Here is a 21,561-nt window from a genome sequence, read left to right on the forward strand (position 1 = left end):
CCAAATGGGACTCTACTGGGGGTGGATGCTAAAGGATCCACAAAATGCTAATATTTTGGCTGCAGGAAACACATTTTTTCTTTATTTACTGGACCAGAAAGCCACAAAGAATGAACTCCAGACTTTGAACTTTTGTGTTAACCAATTAAGACAAGAAAAAAAAATTAAAGTGGTCACAGTCTCTAGTTTATATTAAAGATTTATGTTAAGCAGAGGGAGTGGATTATATCCCTTTAAACTTAATATAAATTAATGGCTTTTTAGTCATTTATTTCAGAGTTCACTTAATAGCTTCCCAACCAACCAACCAACATTTTGTTGGAGATTATAGTCAAGCCAACTGTATCCGCCCAGTTACAATAGGTCAAGTTACAAACCAAATAGTTCTAGGCTTTCTCTTCAGCAAACAAATCCATGTCTGTACTTGGTCCCTTCACAAAACATTCACATGAATCTTTTACAGCCGGTCCTTTCAAGATGTGGACATGTATATTTTAAAAGACCCAAATAATTTCATTTGTGGGATAAAAGGTAATTCAGATGATCCAAACATGGAAAATGTACCGCTAAACATATTTCAAAACTTGGAGTCTCTTGAATTTATTTTTCCCAGAAAAGAACGCTTAAAAAAAAATAGTATCAAAAAAAGAAGAAAAAACATGCATAGTCTGAGGGCTTCTAGGCCCTTAGGAAGTATTTTTAAGTTCCAGGATTCACCCATTAATTTTTTTTGAGCAGTTATCAGCATATTATTTTTTTATGAAGACAATTTGAAGAATAGTATAAAACTGATTTTGAATCATTTCACTATGATATTTTCTTCTTTCTCTAAGACAACATATTTTTAAAATGAGTGAAAACCCTCATTACATTGTAATGCTTGGTGAAAACCAAGCATTACATTTTGGCTTCAGATGCCAACATAAATAAAAATATATAAGGCCAAAATTAATAGAGAATATAAGTCAAAAGTTGATGACTGAAAAAAAAAATCTTATCAACTCGGTAAAGAAAAATTGAAATTCCTCTCTAATGTGATGTTCATTCTTTGAGTACCATATGAAAAGTGTCCCGGCCCCTGACAGAGGGAGGAAACCATGTGTTTTGCAGTCAAACTCCATCTACTCTGACAGATACAGTTTTACTCTGGATTCTCAGAATAACTACTCAAACTGTCTGAGTTCCACTTTCATCAACTCTAAAATGGGAATAAAACCACCTCTCTCACAGGGTTACAGAAATAATTAACAGAGACAATATATTAGTTTCCTTCACTGAAATTAAAAATATTGTATTTTAAAGATTTAGTACCACCAGACATTAGTTAAAAAAAAAAAAAAAGAAGAAGAAAAGAAAGATTTGAAGATGTGGCAGCAAGTATCTAAAGTTTCAAGATTTTCTCTGGTATATGTGCTTTTCAGAGATACATGAATGACCTACTGACAATTAGTAAAAATAAAATAAATTGTGAGAGGTCTTAAACTGCATATGTGGAAAAAAATCTGAAGGGCCATCCTTACTGAAAGCAGTACAAAAGTTCAGCATTTGATACAACAGAAGAAAGGTGAATAAGCTAAAAATTTATTTTCATGAGGGAGAAAAATGGTCACTCCACATTTCTATTTCCAGCAATTTCTGGAATAATACAGATTCTAAATTATGCCCCTTTAGTTAACCTTTTTGTTTTACTAATTTCTTTTACTAATCCACTGAAACATTAAACATTACATCAGAATGTGAGGAAGGGAATCTGGGTATAAATATTTTCAAACATCATGGTCAAGTAATTAAATTCTTTTAATTTTTTTTTAATGTTTATTTTTGAGAGAGAGAGAGAAAGCGTGCACGCAAAGGGGGGGGGGGGCAGAGAGAGAGGGAGACACAGAATCTGAAGAAGGCTCCAGGCTCTGAGCTGTCAGCACAGAGCCTGATGAGGGACTCTAACTCATAAACCATGAGATCATGACCTGAGCTGAAGTCTAATGCTCAACCAACTGAGCCACTTAGGTGCCCCCTTAATTAACACAAAAACCCATATTAAAACTACAATATGTATTAAGTATGCAATAGTCAAGTAAATTTTTTAAATTAACATAAAAACCAATATTAAAATTACAATACAGAGAAGTATATATCTTTACTCAAGTACTTATTTGTTTATTTTTGTTATACGTAGGTATATTTTGTAAAAGAAAACTTAAGAACCAATCATGGATCAACCACTTCTCCAAGCACCTCTATATATGATTGCCATATTGTATTTATAATAGCACTTCCTTTTAAATCGCTCTAGCTGCTTTAAAGGCTGTTGACACAGTTAATTTTCCCAATGCTACCTGAGAAAAACCCAAGTTAAATAGTTTTATTTAATCAAGGCAGGAGACCAAAACATCTGATTCCCTTACTAAATTTCTTCTGTGTTTCAAGTTGTAGATGGTAGTAAGGTCTTTAGACTACACTTTAGACCCCACTTTCACCATTAGAACAGATGAAAAATTAAATATTCGGTCAAAGGAATGTAAGAAATATTACAATAGTTTAACCAACAAATCTCTTAGGCACAAATAACAGCACAATGTAGTCATTTTATGATACAACATAGAGACTAATCTATTATTTAACTACCCATTAATTTGGCCAAACTCCAATTGGACCTACTTGAAGCTCAGCCTGCTACCTGCTATAGGTTCTTCTCAGCCAAACTTTAGGACATTCTACTGTTAGTTTAGGTCATATTCATCTTATTCATACACTGCTTGCTTTCCTATTCTTTTGTTATAACTTCTATCACGGTCTTTGTCCGATATCTCATGTAGATCCCACTGATTACTTTGGCTGCCCTTCTTTGAAGGTTTTCTAGGTGTGTGCCTATGCCAAAAACATTGGGTGGTTTAACAATCATTTTTTTTTTTTTTTTTGCCTTGGAACTAGAACTAAAAATGCTTTATTCCACATAGTAAGGGTTCTCAAATCTGACTGCATATTACACATAATACATTAAGTCATTTCCTACTAATGACATTCAGAGTTCAACAAATCCAATCCTTGGTAAGTATAAACAACGCTTCGTGTGTATACCATGATTACAGACATACCTGCAGAAAAATAACTAGAGAAGGACTTGTTAGGTCAATGGGCTATATTTTTAGTGCTGACCCATATCACTCAATTCAATGGTTCTCATGGAAGCTATCTTCTCTCAAAGAAACATAAAAGTACAAAAGGAATAAAAGGAATAATTTTTATTCTTAGTAGTATCACACTCTCCCTTCCTTTAAGTCTAACCCAAAAATATAATTTACTTTCAGTGGTAAATGCAACACAGTCAATGAAAAAAAAATATTTTTAAAGGTCAAGCATATGAAAAATACAGATGATTTCTAACCTACCATATATAATAAACTATTGTTAATGACCCTCAAAAATGACATTCTACCACTCAGATAATATGAAAATATTTCCATTTATGTTAAAAATTAAAGTCATTCCGAAATCTTTATAAAGGAATCATTTTGGGGGATATTTTTAAGCAGCCTCAAGAGTCGTAGAATTGGAAAGTCCCTGAGAGATCAACTTATCCAACCAGGCCCAATATTTTACTATTGAAGAAAATGAGGTCATGAGAGTTTAAGGGAGTAAACTACATCTGGACTGGATTAGAACCCCAGGCTTTCTGCCTTTGACACTAGCTCTTGCCCTTGACATTATGTAACAGCAGCTTATTTGCACCGAGCAAAATTATACTTTTGATGCCCAAATCAGCTTGGATGACACACACACACAAAGGTATTAATTAGCTATTGACTGACACTTTATGCTAAACTGTGATAAATATTGCAGGAGACACATATGTAGATAGCAATCCTCTACATACATATAGTGTGTGTGTGTCTATATATACACACATATATATGTGTATGTGTGTATATATATATATATATATAGATACATAGATATATATATAGATATATATATATATAGATATATATATATGTGTATATGTATATATATACACACATATATATATGTATATGTATAGACACACATATACATGCAATCCAAGGGCTTAGGGGCTGTAAGTACAGTGGAAATTCAGACAAGGAAGTGCACTGAGTATGAAAGAGAGTAACAAGAAATAAGAACTGAGAAGCATGTATTTATAACCTAAATTTTCCTTTCAAAAACTCTGTGATAACATAAATTGTAATCTTTAAATCCAAATCTTTTAAAAGGTCCCATTTAGCTCTGGAATTCACCTTCTTCTGAGTACTTTAAGGACATCGCTTTCTCTATGGAGAAGATATGGCTCTAACTAAAACATTTATCTGTATATACCTCTTCCCTGGCATGAATAGGGTTAATCAAAACTTATCTACATTTAGTTAAATACAGGAAGACTAGCATCTGCTCAAATAAATTGATATAATTTGCTAAAAAATTAAAAGAAAAATAAGTTTTTGGTAAGGAAAGACAGAAATGTGAGGCATAATGATGTGTTGATACAAATTACATTTCAACTTATAGTTCTTAACCCAACTTGAAAATGCTTACTTAGGTTTCTAGAAGGTATACTAATGGCAGATAGGAAATACTCAAACGACAAAATCCAAACTCCAAATCTATGTAATTTTTAAATGATTGACAAAATTCACCACAAGTCTGTGCAGTGCTTAAACCTGATTACTTTTTGTATTTGGGCCAAAGGAACAAATTTGAATAATGTTAACTTGGGCAAAACGGTAGAGTATATACATAAACATTACATTTCTTAAATAACAGCTAGGATTTTTCTTTAAAAATCACTCTTCTAACTTACGAATATCCCTTTGAAAACAGGATGGGGATTTGAGTTCACTCAGGATTTTTTTAAGGCATTTTAAAGCAAGATTTACTGTTACTTTAAGTCTTGACATTTCCCGATTAATAACGCTAAAGCTTAATGAGGCACAACAAATTTAAGAAGTGAGAATTTTTAATGAAAAAGGAAATTAAGGACAGTTTGGTGCAATACACTGTCACCAAAATAATCTGTTCAAAGAAGACTTTAGTCTCTATATGCAAAAAATACAATCTAAAAAGAATTTCCTCTTAAAATCTCAGTCTGAACTTTTAATGAAGGTCAGAGCAGACTCCATGAAGGTATGAAAGTCACCAAGTACAATCTGTATGTAAATCCTGAACTTGCAATTGGGGCCTAACAAATTATATATACATATACATGTATATATATATATACTTTTAAAATATGTCCATAAAATATTTTAGGATAAAATATCTTAGGATGCACAAATTATTATTTTCCAGATCACACCTAGTATGCTTGCAATGCGCCATCTATGAGTAATGACCACACGCTACAAGATAAGAAAAGGGCAAAGATATCTGTAACTGTAGCCACTAAGCAGAATAAACTGTGAACACCAACTATGTTAATTTTCCTTACTTTCACAAGAAGTTGTTAAAAGACACATGAAAATCAAATAAACACTGGGAATAAACATTTTTTGTGCTTAAAATGATTACTGCATCTTTGATTTTCTACATCCTAAAATAAAGTTTCTTTTTATATGTTTCAGGTGTTGAAAATTAATCTCTTCAAAGTCTATACACCTAACAGGTAAAAATCACATATGGTTTATGCATCTTTTTTCATATACCCTCATCCACGATTGAGAGCAGGACCCATGTGATAAAACTAAGAATCCAGAGGATCTATAAACATTAAGGTGATGTCCTTGATGCTTCATAACCCATACAAGTGTATTTAAATTAGAACAATGTGAATGAAAAAAACAAAACAGGTTTCTAGTCTAGTAATTACTGGGTAGGTAGAAGTAAAATTGATTTTTTTTTTTTTGTCTGATGATAAATCTATTTAAGGCCTTGAAAGTCACTTGTATAATTTAAAAGGGAAGCTTGTCATAACTTTGTGATATCCCTTGATCAGTAAAATTTAATGCTCAATTTCTGCTTTTTCATTTTGAGTGTAAAGGACAATGCTAATGCCATAAGTTAAAATGAAGAAGAATAGAGAAAAATCTTAAAGCTGAATACCACACTGTGCAAAATTGAGTAGAATCATGTAAATATAATAGGATAACTAAACTAATAAACCATCTCTGAAAGTAAAAAAAAAATGTTCAAAGTAAAACAAGAAATACTTCAGTTAACACGTAAAGGCATGAAGTTCTTTTGATTATTTAATGATTCTTTTTTGACTGGTCTGAAAAAAAATAAGATCGCTCTATATCTACCCTAGTAATCTACTCATTCTCCTTCCTAAAATTCTTGTCTTCTTAGTCTGACCGAAAAGAAAAGAAAAGAAAAGAAAAGAAAAGAATAGACTTTTAACAGCAGATGACTGCAGAGGGGCCATTTTCACCTTGCAGATAGATCTTTGTTATTCTGGTGTGTAAAGCAGGCCATTAGCACAAAGACATTTCTAATCTCAGTTGTACAATCCACATGGTGCACTTAACCCTAAAACTCATGTTGCATAAACTGCTCTGCTTCCACTCCTAATGACCTTGCAAATCATTCAATGTTACTGCTTGACTTGCACCTATGAATTAGGAGACTGACAAATAACTTGATGACAAAGTTATACTTTCCCCTTTCCTGGGGGTTTACAAAAGTCAAGGTAACATCCTAGAAGAAACTGAGAAAGGACATACAATAGTAAAGATAAGCACTTTACTTGCCGTTTATAAATGCTATTTTTTAAATGCTTAAAAAAGAAAATGACTTACAAAATTCATACCTGACTTCAAGGTGGATGACTAAGAGGAAATGGGATTGCTCCAGCGGTACCAAATTTAGCACCATGGTATTAATGACCAACAACTTCCCTGCACAGTATTCAACTAAAACTTACTTTCGGATCAAAAAGTTAGTAAACATGCCATCTACTGCTGGACTCACACTCTGAAAATTTATTAAAAGTTCTTTGTAAATTTGTGAGACCACTCAATGATGTTCAAAATTAATACTTTTAAAAATAAGATTTTTTTTTGATCTATGACATTTCCTGTTCAAAAAAAAAAAGAAGAAGAAGAAGAAGAAGAAGAAGAAGAAGAAGAAGAAGAGAAGAAGAAGAAGAAGAAGAAGAAGAAGAAGAAGAAGAAGAAGAAGAAAAAGAAGAAGAAGAAGAAGAAGAAGAAGAAGAAGAAGAAGAAGAAGAAGAAGGAGGAAAATGTCTTTTGTCCGTAGGATTCCTAAGTTTATCTCGCCTTCTCCCTAACTTCAAACAATTGAAGTATCATTTTTTTCCTTCTTCCCCTTCAGTCTAACCTCTTTAGCAAACCCCATTTGAAAAGAAGAAACAATAAATGAAGTGACAAGAGGGTTCAAGAATGAGGAGTGTGCACTCCAAGAATAAAGGGCGGTTTTATAACAGGAGATACTTTTGTTAGCAAGTGACTGACGGGTCTCCTCCCCCAGTTAAAAGAAATTCCATCCACTTCCCAAAACTGCAGAGGCCAAAAACAACTAGTCTAATAGTTCTAAAACGCCAGAGTCCGGAGAGAGCCGAGGAGGGCGGACTGGCGAGTGGGGGAAGGGGAGAAAGACCAGCAGGAGACGAAAGAACAAAAGGAGAAACCCAAGAAAGGAGAAAGGAAAGACGGGACCCGGGCGTCCAAGAAGCCAGAGAAAAGAGAGCGAGCCAGAAAGCTGGAAAGCACAACCTGGGGGAGGAAAGCGCAGAGCAGGGCAGGGCGCGCCGCTCCACGGCGCACCATGGACAGGGCTCCAGCGGCCTCTGCCCACACCCCTCTAGGGGGCGGCGGGAGAAAGCGGGAGAAAGCGTGAGAGACCGCGGGCGCCGACCTCGTCCCGCCCCCGGCGCCCTCAGTCCCCCCCGCGGCCGGAGCGCGTCAGGCCCTGACCCGTGAAGACCACGGAGGAGGGCGATCTGCACCATCTGTCCCTGCCCGGGCCGCCCCCGGCGCCACGGCACTTCCGAGCCGCACCCGGACTTTTCAGAGCGGCCACCCGCTGGCCACCCCCAGCCACAAGGGTGCGCTGCCCGCCCCCCCCCCCCCGGTGTATTTCCCGGGGGACCCTGACCTGCATTCAGTGTGGACACGCCCCTCTCCTGCAGCAGCTTTGGAACCCATAGCGTGCGGGGGCATGTTCGGTACCCCCGCCCAGCCCCCGCTCCCGGCGAGGGTCGCAGCTGAGGCGCGCGGCGTAGCTTCCCGGGACCCGGTCGGCGGACGGGAGGGGCCTCGGGGTATCCCCCAGCCGGACGCCGCGGGAAAGTTGGGCGGTCGGCCGGGCTGGAGACCGATGGCGCGGAGTGGCAAAAAAGCCTGCGACCTGCCTGAAGCAGGTGCTTTCTGCCGCGGAGGAGCCTCCTAGTACTGATTCCATGAAGAGGCTGTCTGGCGCTCTCCCGAAAGCGTGAAAAGTGCAGAGGCTCCTCGCTAAGGCGTCCCCGTGGACGCACGCAGGGCAGAGACAGCGTACACAGGGAGAGGAATAATAGCCGAGTAACGGAACTTCTCCCCGCCCGCCGGGATAAGGGGCGTGCGGGGCCAGGGGCTGAGTGCGGAGGCCCCGGCCCGTATAGACTCTTCGGGGCAACGGGATGAGGTTTTCTTTCCAGGTGGGACCGACAAAGAACACAGTGAGGGCAAGAAAACAAGAACAGAAGGCAACTCTGGGCTGGGGTAAAGACAATAGGACAGTGGAGCCCTCGGGCACCGGGAGGCGCGCGGGTGCCAGGGTGGGGTGGGGTGGAGGCACGTCCCGTAACTAAGACACGAGAGTGAGAATTCCTACTGCAAACTCGCGACCCATCCCTGCAAAAATAAACAAAAAAATTGGAGCAAAGTGCAAAGCGAGGGGCGAGAAGCGTAGAAAACTGGAAAACCTGGGAGCTATCCTGCCTCACCCTTCTGCTGCCTGGAGACAGCCCCTGCAAGCTCGCCCGGCCAGGAGTGAAGAGCAGTGGGGGCCCGCGATCTGTTCCTTCGGGACCCGCCGGGAATGGCGCGGGAGACCAGCCGGCCCGGCCAGCCCTGCCCCTGAGCCCGGCCGAGCCTCGTGCCTGCGCAGCTCCCGACCGCGCGGTGCGGCACCTCCCTTCCCGGGTGCGCAGCCTGGCCCCGCAGCGGCGCGGGGAACAAAGGGACCCGGCGCCGCCCGCCCCACCCCGCCCGCGGCCCGGCCCGCGGAGACCGCCGCGTACCTGAAGCAGGGCCGCCAGCAGCGGCAGCAGGGTCCGCGGCGCTCCCACTATCCGGCACATGGAGGCGGAGAGGGGCCGAGCGAGGAGCCGGAGGCGGCGGCGGCAGCAGCGGCAGCACCAACAGCGGCGCGGAGAGACGGCTCCAGGCAGTTTCCACCCCCTTCCCTTCCCCTCCCCACCCCACCCCACCCCCTTCACCGCTGCTCTCCTCTCCCCGCCAATGGAGAGCGAGCTGATGACAAATAGCGGGCCGCGGAGTCCGCGGGACTCGCACCAGGAGTAATAAAACAGACCGAGAGATCAAGAAGCTGGGGAGGGGGCGGGGGAGGAGGCGGGTGTGCGTGTGAGGGTGTGAGAAAGGGAGAAAGAGAGAGAAAGAGTGTGTGCGTGTGTGTGTAGGCGGCCGCGGTGGCAGCGCAGGCGGCTAGGCTCCGGCCCTAAGCGCAGCGGAAGCCGGGAGGGATGCAGGCGGCGGGGACCTTGGCCGGTGTAGGATGCGGCGGTGGAAGTGGAGCGGCTGGCGCTCCCCAGGAGCTCCGCAACGCGAGGTTTCGGGCTCGTGGCTTTGCTTCCTCTGGGTCCCCTCTCCAGGGCCGCTCTGCAAGACGAAGATGCCGAGGAGAGCGCCGCGGGGAGGGCGCTTCGGGCCGTGCGCGCAGCGCCCACAAAGGGCAGCAGTCCCGCCGCCCGGAGCCTCTGCTGCGTGGGGGCTGAGGGCCGCTTCCCGGCCCCCTTTCCGGCCCCCCGGAGAGTTGGAGACTGTTCTCTGGCCTCGGCCGCGCGGGGGTGAGGTCGGGGGTCGGCGCGGCCGCTACTGCCCCGGCTCCGTCCGGCGCAGCTGCCGCCGCGGCCGCCCCTGGTGCCTGCGCGCCAGCACCCGCCTGCCGGTCCTTGCCCGGCGCCGCTCACTCGCGCGCGCCGCCCCACCCCCCGCCGCCGCCGCCGCCGCCGCCGCCGCCCGCGCACCCTGCTCGGCCTCAGCGAGCGCGACCGACGCGAGTCGCAGCCGCCACCGCCGCTCTCCCCGCGCTCGCCGCACGCGCTGCCAGGCTGCGCGGCCCTCTCTCTTCTCCTCTCCTCTCCCCGCCCGCTGCCGCCGCCACCGCCGCCGCCGCCCTCGCCCCCGCCTCCCTCCTCCGCCGAGCTTCCCCGCCCGCGTCGTGGCCAATCGGAGGCCACCGAGCTGCGGCTGTAGCCGGCCAGATCCACGGCAGCCGTCCGCCCCCGCCCCGCCGAAGCACCCCGTTTCTGCTGCAGCCCGCGGGGGGTCGCCGGAGGGAAGTCTGGGGTGCGTGGAACACCGCCCTGGCAGGTGGAGGGGCTGCGGGAAATAAAATAACTTACACAGGAACTTGGTTGGCAGGTTCATCGTTGGACCGCGGTGAGGAATTAGAGATTAGGAAGGGAGGGGGAATGCCTCCGAGGTAGCCGAACGCACGCTTCTCTGTTTTGTCATTCTTTCGAGATAGATGGTTTTTCTGGGTAGGGACAGACACAGCAAACTAGCAACGCAGGCAGAGCCCACCCTGGCCATTGTTGTCTGAGGTGCTTGCCACGAGCCACCTGCGGGCCGGGGAGGGCGGAGGCCGCAGTTTCTCTACGGCGCTAGTACTTCTCCCACCTTTGCAGATGCACTGGATGGAATAGCCCAAGTTTGTGTGTTGTTTCGTTTTCTTTTGTTCCCTCTGGGAATTTGAGAGTGCGCGTTATTTTATTTGAAGTCTCCCGTTTTATATTTCTACTCGTTAGTGGTACTGTTCACAATTTTTAGCAAACAGTTTTCACGGAGTTTGACTTCCTTGCTTACACCACCTTCCAACATCATCAACAAAGAAAACCAGAAGAAATAGAAAGAAAGGGGTAAACAATCTAAAAGCCAGAACTCTCTGTGAAAATAGGATTATCTAAAAGACAAAATGACATTACAGAGTTCGCACCCAGGAAAGGAGTTTTGCTTCCTCTCTGTAAGGCATGAACTTGGAGTGGGACACAAAAAGTGAGAGACTTTGCAAGTTTGGGTCACAAACATTTGTGAAATGGAGGGAGGGGTGAGGAGTAACTGATTTGGGCAAGATAATACATTTTTTCCAGAACTTTTTTTTTTTTTTTTAAGTATTACGGGTAAATAAAAATACCGGTTTTATCTAAGCGTTTCCATACTCTGGAGGTCGTCGAACTTCGTTGCAGTTAATGAACATTATTCCTCTGCTTTGGGTAACTGAAGTACTAACATTATTTGAATTTGAGTTTCAGGATACTGATCATTTAAGAACTTGATGATGATCTCTAAAAATCAAGTACTAATTTCTTTGACATGAGTGATGCAGCTTTTAATAATGTACAATTGCTGGCTAGGCTTTTAAATTTTTAATATTCATAGGGAAGCTTATTCAATTTTAATTAAAACATAATATTGTAGGCCATTTTTAAAATGGATCTCAAAAAAATTTCCTGGATTTTCCTCTCAAAAGAATAAGGAAGGTCATGTTAATTCAATTTAAAGATGAAAGGTGAGGCTTGTTCTTTCTCTTTCTCTTCTTTGCTAAATATTATTGTCACACCATTGCTAATCGGCCTAAAAGTTCTCCTTGCAATAGGATATTTATAAGTTCCAATTTCAAGGAACTGTACATAATAGTAAAACATTCAGTAGCAATATGGATATACTGTTTGTTGTATTACCAAGTGGCATTTATAGAACCTGTCTTCATGCTTAAGAATTAAGCTTTGATCCTGGACATGAGACCTTAGTTTACATCCTCCCCACTCCCAGCAGTAGCCATTGATGTTTATTGCTGTTCTGATTACTTTAAAGTTAGAACAGATTTCAGCCTGAATAACTCTATTGCTTGTTAGTATTATTTGCTAGAAGCTTTAAACATCATGCCCTTATAAATTAAACTCTTACTATGACTTCAAAATCTGCTTTGGAATGCCTGTCAGCTAACTAATTCTCTGATTCCAATAGTTTTTTGATCATACAGATAAGAACTTGCAGCATTTTTTAAAAATTTGGTCCAACTTGCATGGCTCTCCTTTTTCAATGGTTGTGAATTGCTTTGGAATCTTGTCTGAGATTAACTTGATCACATGGTCAGCCACATCTTGCTAATCAGCCTTTTATCACAAGAAGGAATAGCCTAGTCTAAAATCATGTTATTGGAGACTTTGTGCGTCCATTTGATGTTCATAAAATTAGATCTAGTGTTGACTTTGGCACGCAACACATCCTTGCCTCCATTGTACCATAGTTAAGATAATCTAATGGGGCCATTCATTTCACTAGGCAAATGGTGACCGAACTCTTAAGATTTTCAGCCTCTGATCACAGCACTGTCAGTCAGAAGACTAACTTTCCATCAGCCTAAAGAACTCCAGGGCTGCAGGGGGCTTGGCAGTGACCCAGGGAAACAGCCAAGTGGTGGGGAAAAAGGGAGAAGACAAGAAAATAACAAAAATTAAGTCTGAGTTCATATATTAAAAATCAGTCTAATCCCTTGATTTCTGGTCCATGGGCTGCTGCTGATTTACTACAAGAAGTCTGCAAATAAATATGTGCACCAAGCATCATGGACAGGCTGAATAAACCATGTGTCCTGCATCCGTAGCCAGTCTTCATAGATAGATAGGTAGATAGATAGATAGATAGATAGATATCATGATGATGATTCAGTTTTAAAATTTTATTTCAAAGTAAATCGTAACAATTTTTTGTTCTGGTGTATTTTCTCAAACTGGAGATGCTAAACCTACAAATACATCATGCCAGTGTTTTCGTATAAAAGGGTCCTCACTTTGGAAACAAACCACAAATAGTAGTAGTCTGCCTGCAGCCCCCCACATACAGCCTCTCTTCCCAAATGCCCAAACACTTGTCTTTACCCTGCAAAGGTCCTTCCCAGATACTGAATGAAGGCACTCCTTCACTTTTCCTCCTTCTCTCAACCTCCTTTGCAAGCTAGGATTGACCCTTATCCCTTAGGAAATGTCCTGCACGTTGCAAGTTTCTCCCCAATTAGCTTTAGTATATTAAAGCTGACCTTGCCTGGGTAATGCCCGTTTTATAGAGTTATGGAATGTTTTAATTAAAGTTAAAGACGATCTATGCAACCCCCTTATTTTCTAGGAACACTGAAGCTTAAAGAGGTTCACAAGGCTACCCACTGGCAAGTAGGGAACCCCAATGAGACACAGGTTCTCTTACTCCCTGTCCTACGTAAGCTCTTTACATTAATCTCAACAGTCCCTTTTAACTTTAGAAAAATCAATGATATGAAATGAGAGGAAGGTTTAACAAAAACAAGAAAAAGAAAATTTAATGAGGCTGGGGATTTGTCCTTTATTTCTCTTAGATATTTTGTTCTTTGCAGTGTATGTAACATGGGGCACATAACTGCTTTTCTCTCTGCGGGTCTCAGTTCTCCGGTGCCTTTTTCAGTGTGATCATCTCACCATATTTAGTGTGATTCTGGCGTTTCAAGATTCATATCTTTCATACAACCTGGCTGCTGAGTACAAGCTGGCTGTTCATTTGGCACTCTACCAGGGAAGTTGCGATCTGTCCCAATACTAGAAGAAAAACCCGGCTTTATTTTTTTTAACCTACTCTTATTTGGGGGATATTATTTCCCTTTCTTTCCTTTATTTAAAATTTTAATTTTTTATTTTTTTCTTTTCTTTTTTAGGTTTTTGGGGTTTTTGTGCTTTTAGTATTTGAAAATCAAACTCAATGTTTCCATGGAAAATATAACCAAGTAAGTAACTTGAAGCACTTATGGTCAAGTAAGTGAATAAGGGAGTGATAAAATTCCATGACCAGGGAAGCAATTCACAAGCAGCCTTTATATTACAAGGAGCACCCCTTCGTCCCCCAGAAGAATCCCTTCTGGAAGGTAAAAGGGCATAATAAACAGATTATGATTTTGAATTCAGGGGGATCTAGCTCTATGAACTTGGTTGAGTTTCTCAACATTTCTAAGGGTCTTTTTCATGATCTCTAAAATGTGGATAATATATCAGTATTTCTTAAGAAAGCCTGATATGAACACAGTGGAACATAGTAAGGCATTGGCATTTTATGTATGTGTGTATTACATAGCCTTATTTCCATTGAGGATTTGGCATGGAGTTACTCAGTGAATGTTCCTCTCACCTCCTGCAGTACTGTTTGCAATGAAAACAAACAAATAAGGCTTTTGGGGAGGCTCAGATTTTACAAAGCAACACAAAATCTCTAATGTAGATAATAATGGCTGAATAAATATTCTACAGACTGACAAAAGTAATAAATCTTTGGTGGCTTTAAAAGGTGCATAAAAACATTAAGAATATTAAAGTATTAGTAGGAAACTATCTTAAATATTAATGTATTGATTTTATGTAGGAAAACAAACTCATTTTTTAATTGTCTCATCAATTGATAATAGCAAGACCGGGACTAAAACTTACTTTGCTTAGAACCTTTCTCCAGAGAACCTGATTTGTCATTTCTCGAACCACTTTCTGTGTGTTCCCAGAGTCAAGATTTCACAGTTGATTTCAGAGCCCTGCTTGAACATCAGCTGTATTTGAGAAAATATAATTTGCATGACAGTCAAGAAATCCACCTTCTGCTTGGGAAGCAGAGGTAGTTATGGGATAACAGCAGCACTTGGGATTACTTCAGAATCAGAAGGCCTATTTCTCAAGATAAACGTTTCTGCAGAAAATAAAACAAATCATGCTGAAGACTTTGGTAACATTGGTTGTGCCAAACCTTTGCCCTTGTGTCCTTTTAAAAGCAAAGATCTGCCTTCTGGAAGGTTCCAAAATATAACTGTCAGGGTTTAGAGGATACTAAAACATATTTAGTATCTGAACTTATACTGACTCTGTGCCCTTTCCTCCAGTGAAATTCAAGGCAGTTGATAAAGTATTTTTTGGACTCAGGAGATCATTGTTCTCTTCCCAGATCTATGGCTGGCTGGATAATCTTAAACATGCCACTTAATGTCTTTACATATTTTCTTACCTATACAACCTAAATAGTTCCACTTTCCTCACAAAATGCTGAGTGGTCTAAGAAAATAATGTCAGTAAAGCCTATTTAGTTCTTTAGAGAGAAGTTTTAGATAAATATGTGGTACTCTTTAAGGCTGTGGATTCAGCTATCACAAGAGGAATGATTATTTGGTACCTAAAGTTAAGTCACATTTTTTTTAATGTTTATTTATTTTTGAGAGAGAGACAGAGCATGAGCGGGGGAGGGGCAGAGAAGGAGACACAGAATCACAAATCTGTGAGATCATGACCTGAGCTGAAGTCAAGCCACTTAACCGACTGAGCCACCCAGGCGCCCCAAGTTAAGTCACATTTTAATGATGTGGCACAACCAACAAGCTGCCTTGTGCTTATTAAATCATCCTCCTTTTTTCCCCTGGACTCACCCACAAGTTTAAAAAATAATATATTTATCTGCCTATTACAAAGCCCAACACATGCTCATCCATAGATATTTGAGAAAATTATATTCAGTTAAACACACCATAATCATTCATAGAGGATTTCTTATATTACAATACAATCTGGGAAGATACAGTCCAAGTTATCCATTTAAACAGTGAACGTAAAAAATCAACAATAGTCCCATTTATTACAGAATTTACACTGTATGTCACTGTGATTCATCCTTTCCATACCTCAAAAGATCTGAGTGATTATCATAAATAAGCATTTTCTTTCTGGGAGGTCTATTATTTTGAATCATCCTTGAGAAGCTTTTTAGAAAATCTATTTGTGGGAGATGGGAATATTCTCACTTCTAAAGTAGCTGGCCAGCCAATAATAAACATGTATTTGTGTTATCCAAACCATATGAAATTTCAAACCCTTTGAGGCCTACTAGAACCTGAAATGACTTCAGGTGAAGGAAGAGTTCTTCAAGGATTCTGGTCCTCAGGACTATGAGGAAAGGGGTGAGCAGCTGGCAGGAACAAATGAGCACAGCTGGACATCAGAAGAAGGAAAGAACCAAAGCATCTGAAGTTTGTGCTCTGTCATGAGAGAAGGGGCTTATGATGTAGACAGAATGTTAACTATGGCTAAACTACAGGCTAGGGGCAAGATCTTAATCCTAGTAATTGATCAATAAATGTTCAGTTTTCGAAGTGAGTCATACCAAAAAAAGAGAGAGAGAGAGAGAGTGAGAGAGAGAGAACATGGAATTTGGACAAGAGTGTGGGAGAGCCTTGTAGCATCCAAAACTGACAGGAAGGTCCACATAACAGGACAACTGATAAGTAACAGTCATCCAGGGCGGTTCAGAATTCTCTCCCAGAATTCGCACATCTCTAGATAAGGCCACGTCATCATCAGCAGTAAGAAAGTGTCACTCTGAGATGCTTGCTGGTGGGGATGTGTGCTGCTATTCCCAGTTCTCAAATTGTTACATCAAGAAATATTAAAAGCCTATTATACTTCAAAAATTCTCCCTCTTGAGTTGTTTTTATAAAGTTGGAAATTATGTAAAATGGCTTTTGGTAGTTATAATTACCAAAAAGGCTATAGCCTTTTTTTTTTTTTTAATTCAAAATAAACCCTACCCATATGTTAGTGAGATAGTATAAGAAGATATAAGTTAGCTTCTTTAATTTTTTTTATTTTCTGGATGTAGAACCTCACAGATGGATCCTTAATTTTCTTATCTCTCTCATTTTTCTCTGTTCCCTGCCCCCTTCATTCTCTCTCTTTTATATACATTTTCTGGCAGATTTCTTTAGCTTTCCTTCCAGACTTTCTGTTGAATATTTGGTCATATTTTTGATTTCCAAGAGTTTTTGTTTGTTCTCTGATAGTTTCTTTTATAGAAACTTGCTCTTGTTTCATAAATGTAAGAGCTTCTCTTATCTTTCCATACTGCTTTAAAAGTTTTCTTCCATTTCCTGAATTATCTCAGTTTACTCTCTGTTGCTTTTCTTGCAGTGTTTATTTTTGTCTCTGTCTTTCATGTCAGAGGCTTTCTTGGGGAAGTGGATTATGTTCAGTGTGCAGAATTTCATTCGATCCTCCCAGTTTTCCTTAAGCCATTCTACCCGGCCTGCACTTTGTTTCGGTGATGGGTTCACAGACTGTTTCTAAGATGTCAAGAACCTTCTTAGAACCAAGTCTCCTAACCACTGTCTTCTCACACTCTGATGAAATAGGAGTCATTACCACCCCCCCCCACCCCCCCTTACAGTACATGCCTATGCCGGTATGGGTCCTGGAACTAGTTTCTGCCCTGGAGAAGTATTTAAAGGGACTTCCCAGCTGAGACAGGCTCAAGCCACACTGCACTCTGCTGGTGGCTTGACCTTATTTTTCTCTTTCTAGATTTATCTGTGACTTATTCCTTGACAGAGGTAAGAAGGAGCCCTAGGTGATTATCTGGAGGCTGGATGCCTGCTGATACTTTTTCCCTGACTGATATATACACATCAGTCCCCAAGTTATCCATGGAAGCAGCTTAGGATACCATTGTGATCTAGCCTTTACTGAAGTTCATGAAGAACCCCCACCACCACCACCACTCCCCACTGTCCTGTTATTCTCCATGTTCTGGGAGAAATAGTGTTTCCTTCACATATTACCTAGTCCCACTTCACTGTTTTAACACCTATAGTTTGCAGCTTAAAACAAACAAACAACAAACAAAACCCTTCTAAATCCTCTATCCTCAACATAATATAAATAATAGTTATGAAAACCATTCTTAAGTTTGTCCCACGTTCTGTTGAAGCAATCCACAGGTGTGTATTCACCCTCATGTGTTCACTTGTGTTTGCACTAGCTAAAACAATCCAGAATGCAGTACTTATCCATATAATATGGATGGAATAGTATTTCCAATAGACTAATGAAATATAAATTTACAATATTGGTAATCCAAACCTCAAATCTGGAGTAGTCGAGAAAAACAGACTTCAGTAACTAAGGGATCTGCCACAATGATTTCAACCTTTTTTTTTTGGATGCTGTTGTCACACAGTATGTGTGTACTAAAATGTCCTAGAAAAAGCATCATTTTTTGGAATGAAAAGAGCATCCTATAAATGTATGTGAATCAATATGTGCCCTTGCCCCAAATATTGTGACAAGTTCCTAGTGGGGAAGCCCATCACTACTATCCTCCCTAATGTTCCTGCTGTTGAGAATCATTGATTGAATATTTAATTCCTCTTGCCTTTCCCTTAGTGTGAACCTTCTATTACTCATCTGAAGTCTAATGAGGTTGAATTTCATAACCTTATTGTTCAACAATGTGCCACCACTTCACCTTATAGTGACTTATAAAGATTTTATACACATGATGATTTCAAGCTTGGAGTTAAAAGGGATATATTTACATCCATTAAACAGCTGTGTAGAAATTGTTTACCATTTCATCAGAAGTTATATTTCCAGAGAATCGGTTCTAAAAAATGTATTTCTTCTGCTTAGAATAGCCAGTGTATCTTCTAGTAAAATTGGGTAGCTTACCACTCACTAGTAGCAACATAGAAGAGGAAAAAGCCTATTTTTAATTATTAAGAAAATACTTTCTCTTTAAAAAAAAATAAGGGACTTTTAAAAAGCTTGTGTCCAAATTGGATCACTTATCTGAGAGTGAAACAAAATATAACACAGATCCTGCAAATCTTTTTCTTTTACTCTTAGCTCTACAGAGGACAGGAAGACGTCAGAGCTGCTCTGCACAGACTCCAGAATTTGTAGGAAAAGAAACGAAGGGGTGGTGACAGGCTGGCAGCGGGGGAGAACCATGGTGAGCAGGAACACGGACACTTGAAGCCTCCAGTGAGAGTTTCAAACTCAACATGCCTGGCAAAAGTTAGCAATGAATAGATGATGAATTGAGATAGCTCCTGCCTGAAGGAAAGCAACCTGCTTGGATCTGAATAAGCAGGAAATTCTTCAGTTTGTTCAGCAGAACCTAGAAAAGATAACCCTAGAATCTGGCTAAAATCCTAAAGGCATTCCATGTAGTACACGTTTTTTGGTTTGTTTGTTTTGTTTTTAAGAAGCACAAAATCAGGGTCTCCTGGGTGGCTCAGCTGGTTAAACATCTGACTTCAGCACAGGTCATGATCTCATGGTTTGCGAGTTCGAGCCCCACATCGGGCTCTGCGCTGAGAGCATGGAGCCTGCTTGGGATTCTCTGTCTCCCTCTCTCTCTCTGCCCCTCCCCATCTGTGCGTGCTCTCTCCCTCAAAATAAATAAACTGAAACAACAACAACAACAACAACAACAAAAACCCAAAAAGAATCACAAAATCAACCTAGTTGCTTGCATGTTGTACACCATTAAGAAATCACTTTGCATTCCTCTTTAAGTCCTAAAGTTTAAATTGCTGATGGCATCTCCTATAATCAATATGGCAAAATCGGATTATTACCAAAATTAAAGTAAAAAAACAATTGCTATTTATAGTTTTCCAAAGTTAACATTAAAAAGAAAAAAACCCCTGCATTAAAAAAAGTCTTCACTAACAGCAAAAAACTCATGTGTGGTCCTCCAAAATGTTGCATTTATTTTAAACAACCAATATCATAATTACTAGTTTTTCCAGAAATCAAATTCTTAAAATCTTTATGGTATTTTTCAAATATGAAAATAAATGTTTTGTATCCTTAGTTACCAGTTTCCCAATTCCTGTTTTCATTTAAAAATATTTGCTATTGACCACAGTTTTCTTCCCTAAACATTTTTCTTTGTCCTCCTTTGAGTCAAATTCATAGCAAATATACTTTCTTAGCTCTGTGTGACTGATGCTATTTTTAAAAATCTGTATATATCTGAGTCAGCTTATAATATCTTAAAAACAAAACAGTGAATAAAAAAGGCAGTAAGGAGGGAGTAGGTGGAGAGGAAAGAACAAAAAGATACTTAGTTATTCACACTGCTGACTTTTTCTATGCTATCTTTAAAAGTCTAATCCTCAAACGGGTGTAGTGTGGCCAGGCTCTATGAGCCAGCCATTAGGAGGTGCTCATAGTTTAGAACAAATTCTTCAGACCTTTAAGGCTACTTGTCATCTCATTTTTGTGCTTTTTTGCCAAATTTATCTTTAATTTTAGAAATTTTATTTCACTCGAACTTACCACTTGTAAAAATTGTCAAGCTGACAGGTCTGGAAACCAAGGTCATCCAATTAGGCCAAAACACAAAATGTTTCTATGGCATCTATCACCACAAAACACCAATAGGCCCTTAGACAAACACATCAGATTAAAGGAAAAACATGTATTTGAGAAGGAACAACTTTCCAGCTACTTTACCTTCAGACAGATAAAGCTGATGATAATTGGTGTAGAGCAGTGGTCTTCAGGAAGTTTTCCCAAGGGCAGCATCTAATTTTGTAAAGTAGAAGGGTACGTTTGTATCCTGAATATGCCTCCAGGGTAGAGTCTACTCTCATAAAGCAGGTTCACAGCTGTTTATTATGGACACTATTCAGACTGTGAACTACCCATTCTGTTTCCACCATTATTGCTTTTTATTTACTATATCAGACCCACACTGACTGGCTCCTTGACAAGTGTTCAGCAAAGATATGAACATGCATGGCACAATACAGAGTCAGAGACAAGCAAGGCCCCCGGAATCCTTGGTAGGCTTCCTTTGCCAATGAGTCACTGTTTGGAGGAGAGAGAAAAGGATTTTAGGCTGGTTGTTTGTAATAGAAGTTATTGTTAATGGGTTATAGCTATCTGTACAAATACAAAAGCTTTTAGAACACTGTGCATGCATTACTCAAATGATTTTAGGATGGCTTCAATAATCTCTTATCAGTTATCAAGTTCAGTGTGACAATAAAACATTGACACTGAAACATTATGTTTTCAAATTTTTGTATTAAAATCAGCCAACACAGAAAATTTAAAAAAATCGTACAACTAATAAAATAGAGAACCAATTAAAAAAAATATTATTACTTGGAGTTAACTCCTGATGAACAGACATATTTATTTTACTTTCCTATTTTTGGTACCCAACTCACAGTAAATCTTATGCGCCTGTGTTTTTGTTTGTTTGTTTGTTTGTTTGTTTTCTTTTTTGTTTATTGGTTTTTGTTTTTTTGCTTTTTTTGTTTTTTAGTCTGCACTGCGTAGTGTGGATCATGACACCTACTGGCAGCATAGAATTTTGCACCCTAGTTCCATAAGACACTGAAGCCCCTGTTACTTAAGACAGGTAAGGATATTTCAAATCTATGCTTGTGTTATGAGTCAATAATAAACTCTACAGGAAAAACTGTATCTTGGAGTATGACTTTTGGTTTGGATAGGCTACATTATGCTGTGCTAACAAACATGGCCTAAAACTCAGGGGCTTAAATTAACAAAGATTTAAT

At 40.4% G+C, this 21,561-nt stretch overlaps 2 protein-coding genes across 3 annotated transcripts in view; one reads left to right on the forward strand and one right to left on the reverse strand.

The window, feature by feature from the left end:
- CDH2 (cadherin 2) overlaps window positions 1–9,369 on the reverse strand; it is a 214,852-nt gene extending 205,483 nt beyond the window's left edge. Inside the window, exon 1 of the mRNA XM_019465485.2 lies at window positions 9,194–9,369. Within this exon, the coding sequence (XP_019321030.1) occupies window positions 9,194–9,253 (60 nt within the window). The 5' untranslated portion in view covers window positions 9,254–9,369. The remainder of the gene's footprint in view (window positions 1–9,193) is intronic.
- Window positions 9,370–9,531: 162 nt separating this feature from the next.
- On the forward strand, window positions 9,532–19,840 carry LOC109276455 (serine/arginine repetitive matrix protein 1-like). 2 transcript variants are annotated; one of them, XM_053902523.1, is made up of 3 exons: window positions 9,532–10,481; window positions 13,879–13,947; window positions 18,866–19,840. In XM_053902523.1, exons 1-2 carry the CDS (start codon window positions 9,688–9,690, stop codon window positions 13,901–13,903), a joined length of 819 nt encoding a protein of 272 aa, XP_053758498.1. In that variant the 5' UTR covers window positions 9,532–9,687; the 3' UTR covers window positions 13,904–13,947; window positions 18,866–19,840. The 2 variants fall into 2 exon arrangements, with proteins under 2 accessions (XP_053758498.1, XP_053758499.1); XM_053902524.1 differs by lacking the exon at window positions 18,866–19,840 and adding an exon at window positions 14,710–17,866.
- Window positions 19,841–21,561: the final 1,721 nt, after the last annotated feature.

Source organism: Panthera pardus, unplaced genomic scaffold, assembly GCF_024362965.1.
Source record: "Panthera pardus isolate Hobbes unplaced genomic scaffold, ASM2436296v1 HiC_scaffold_15, whole genome shotgun sequence".
Classification (NCBI taxonomy): Eukaryota; Metazoa; Chordata; class Mammalia; order Carnivora; family Felidae; genus Panthera; species Panthera pardus.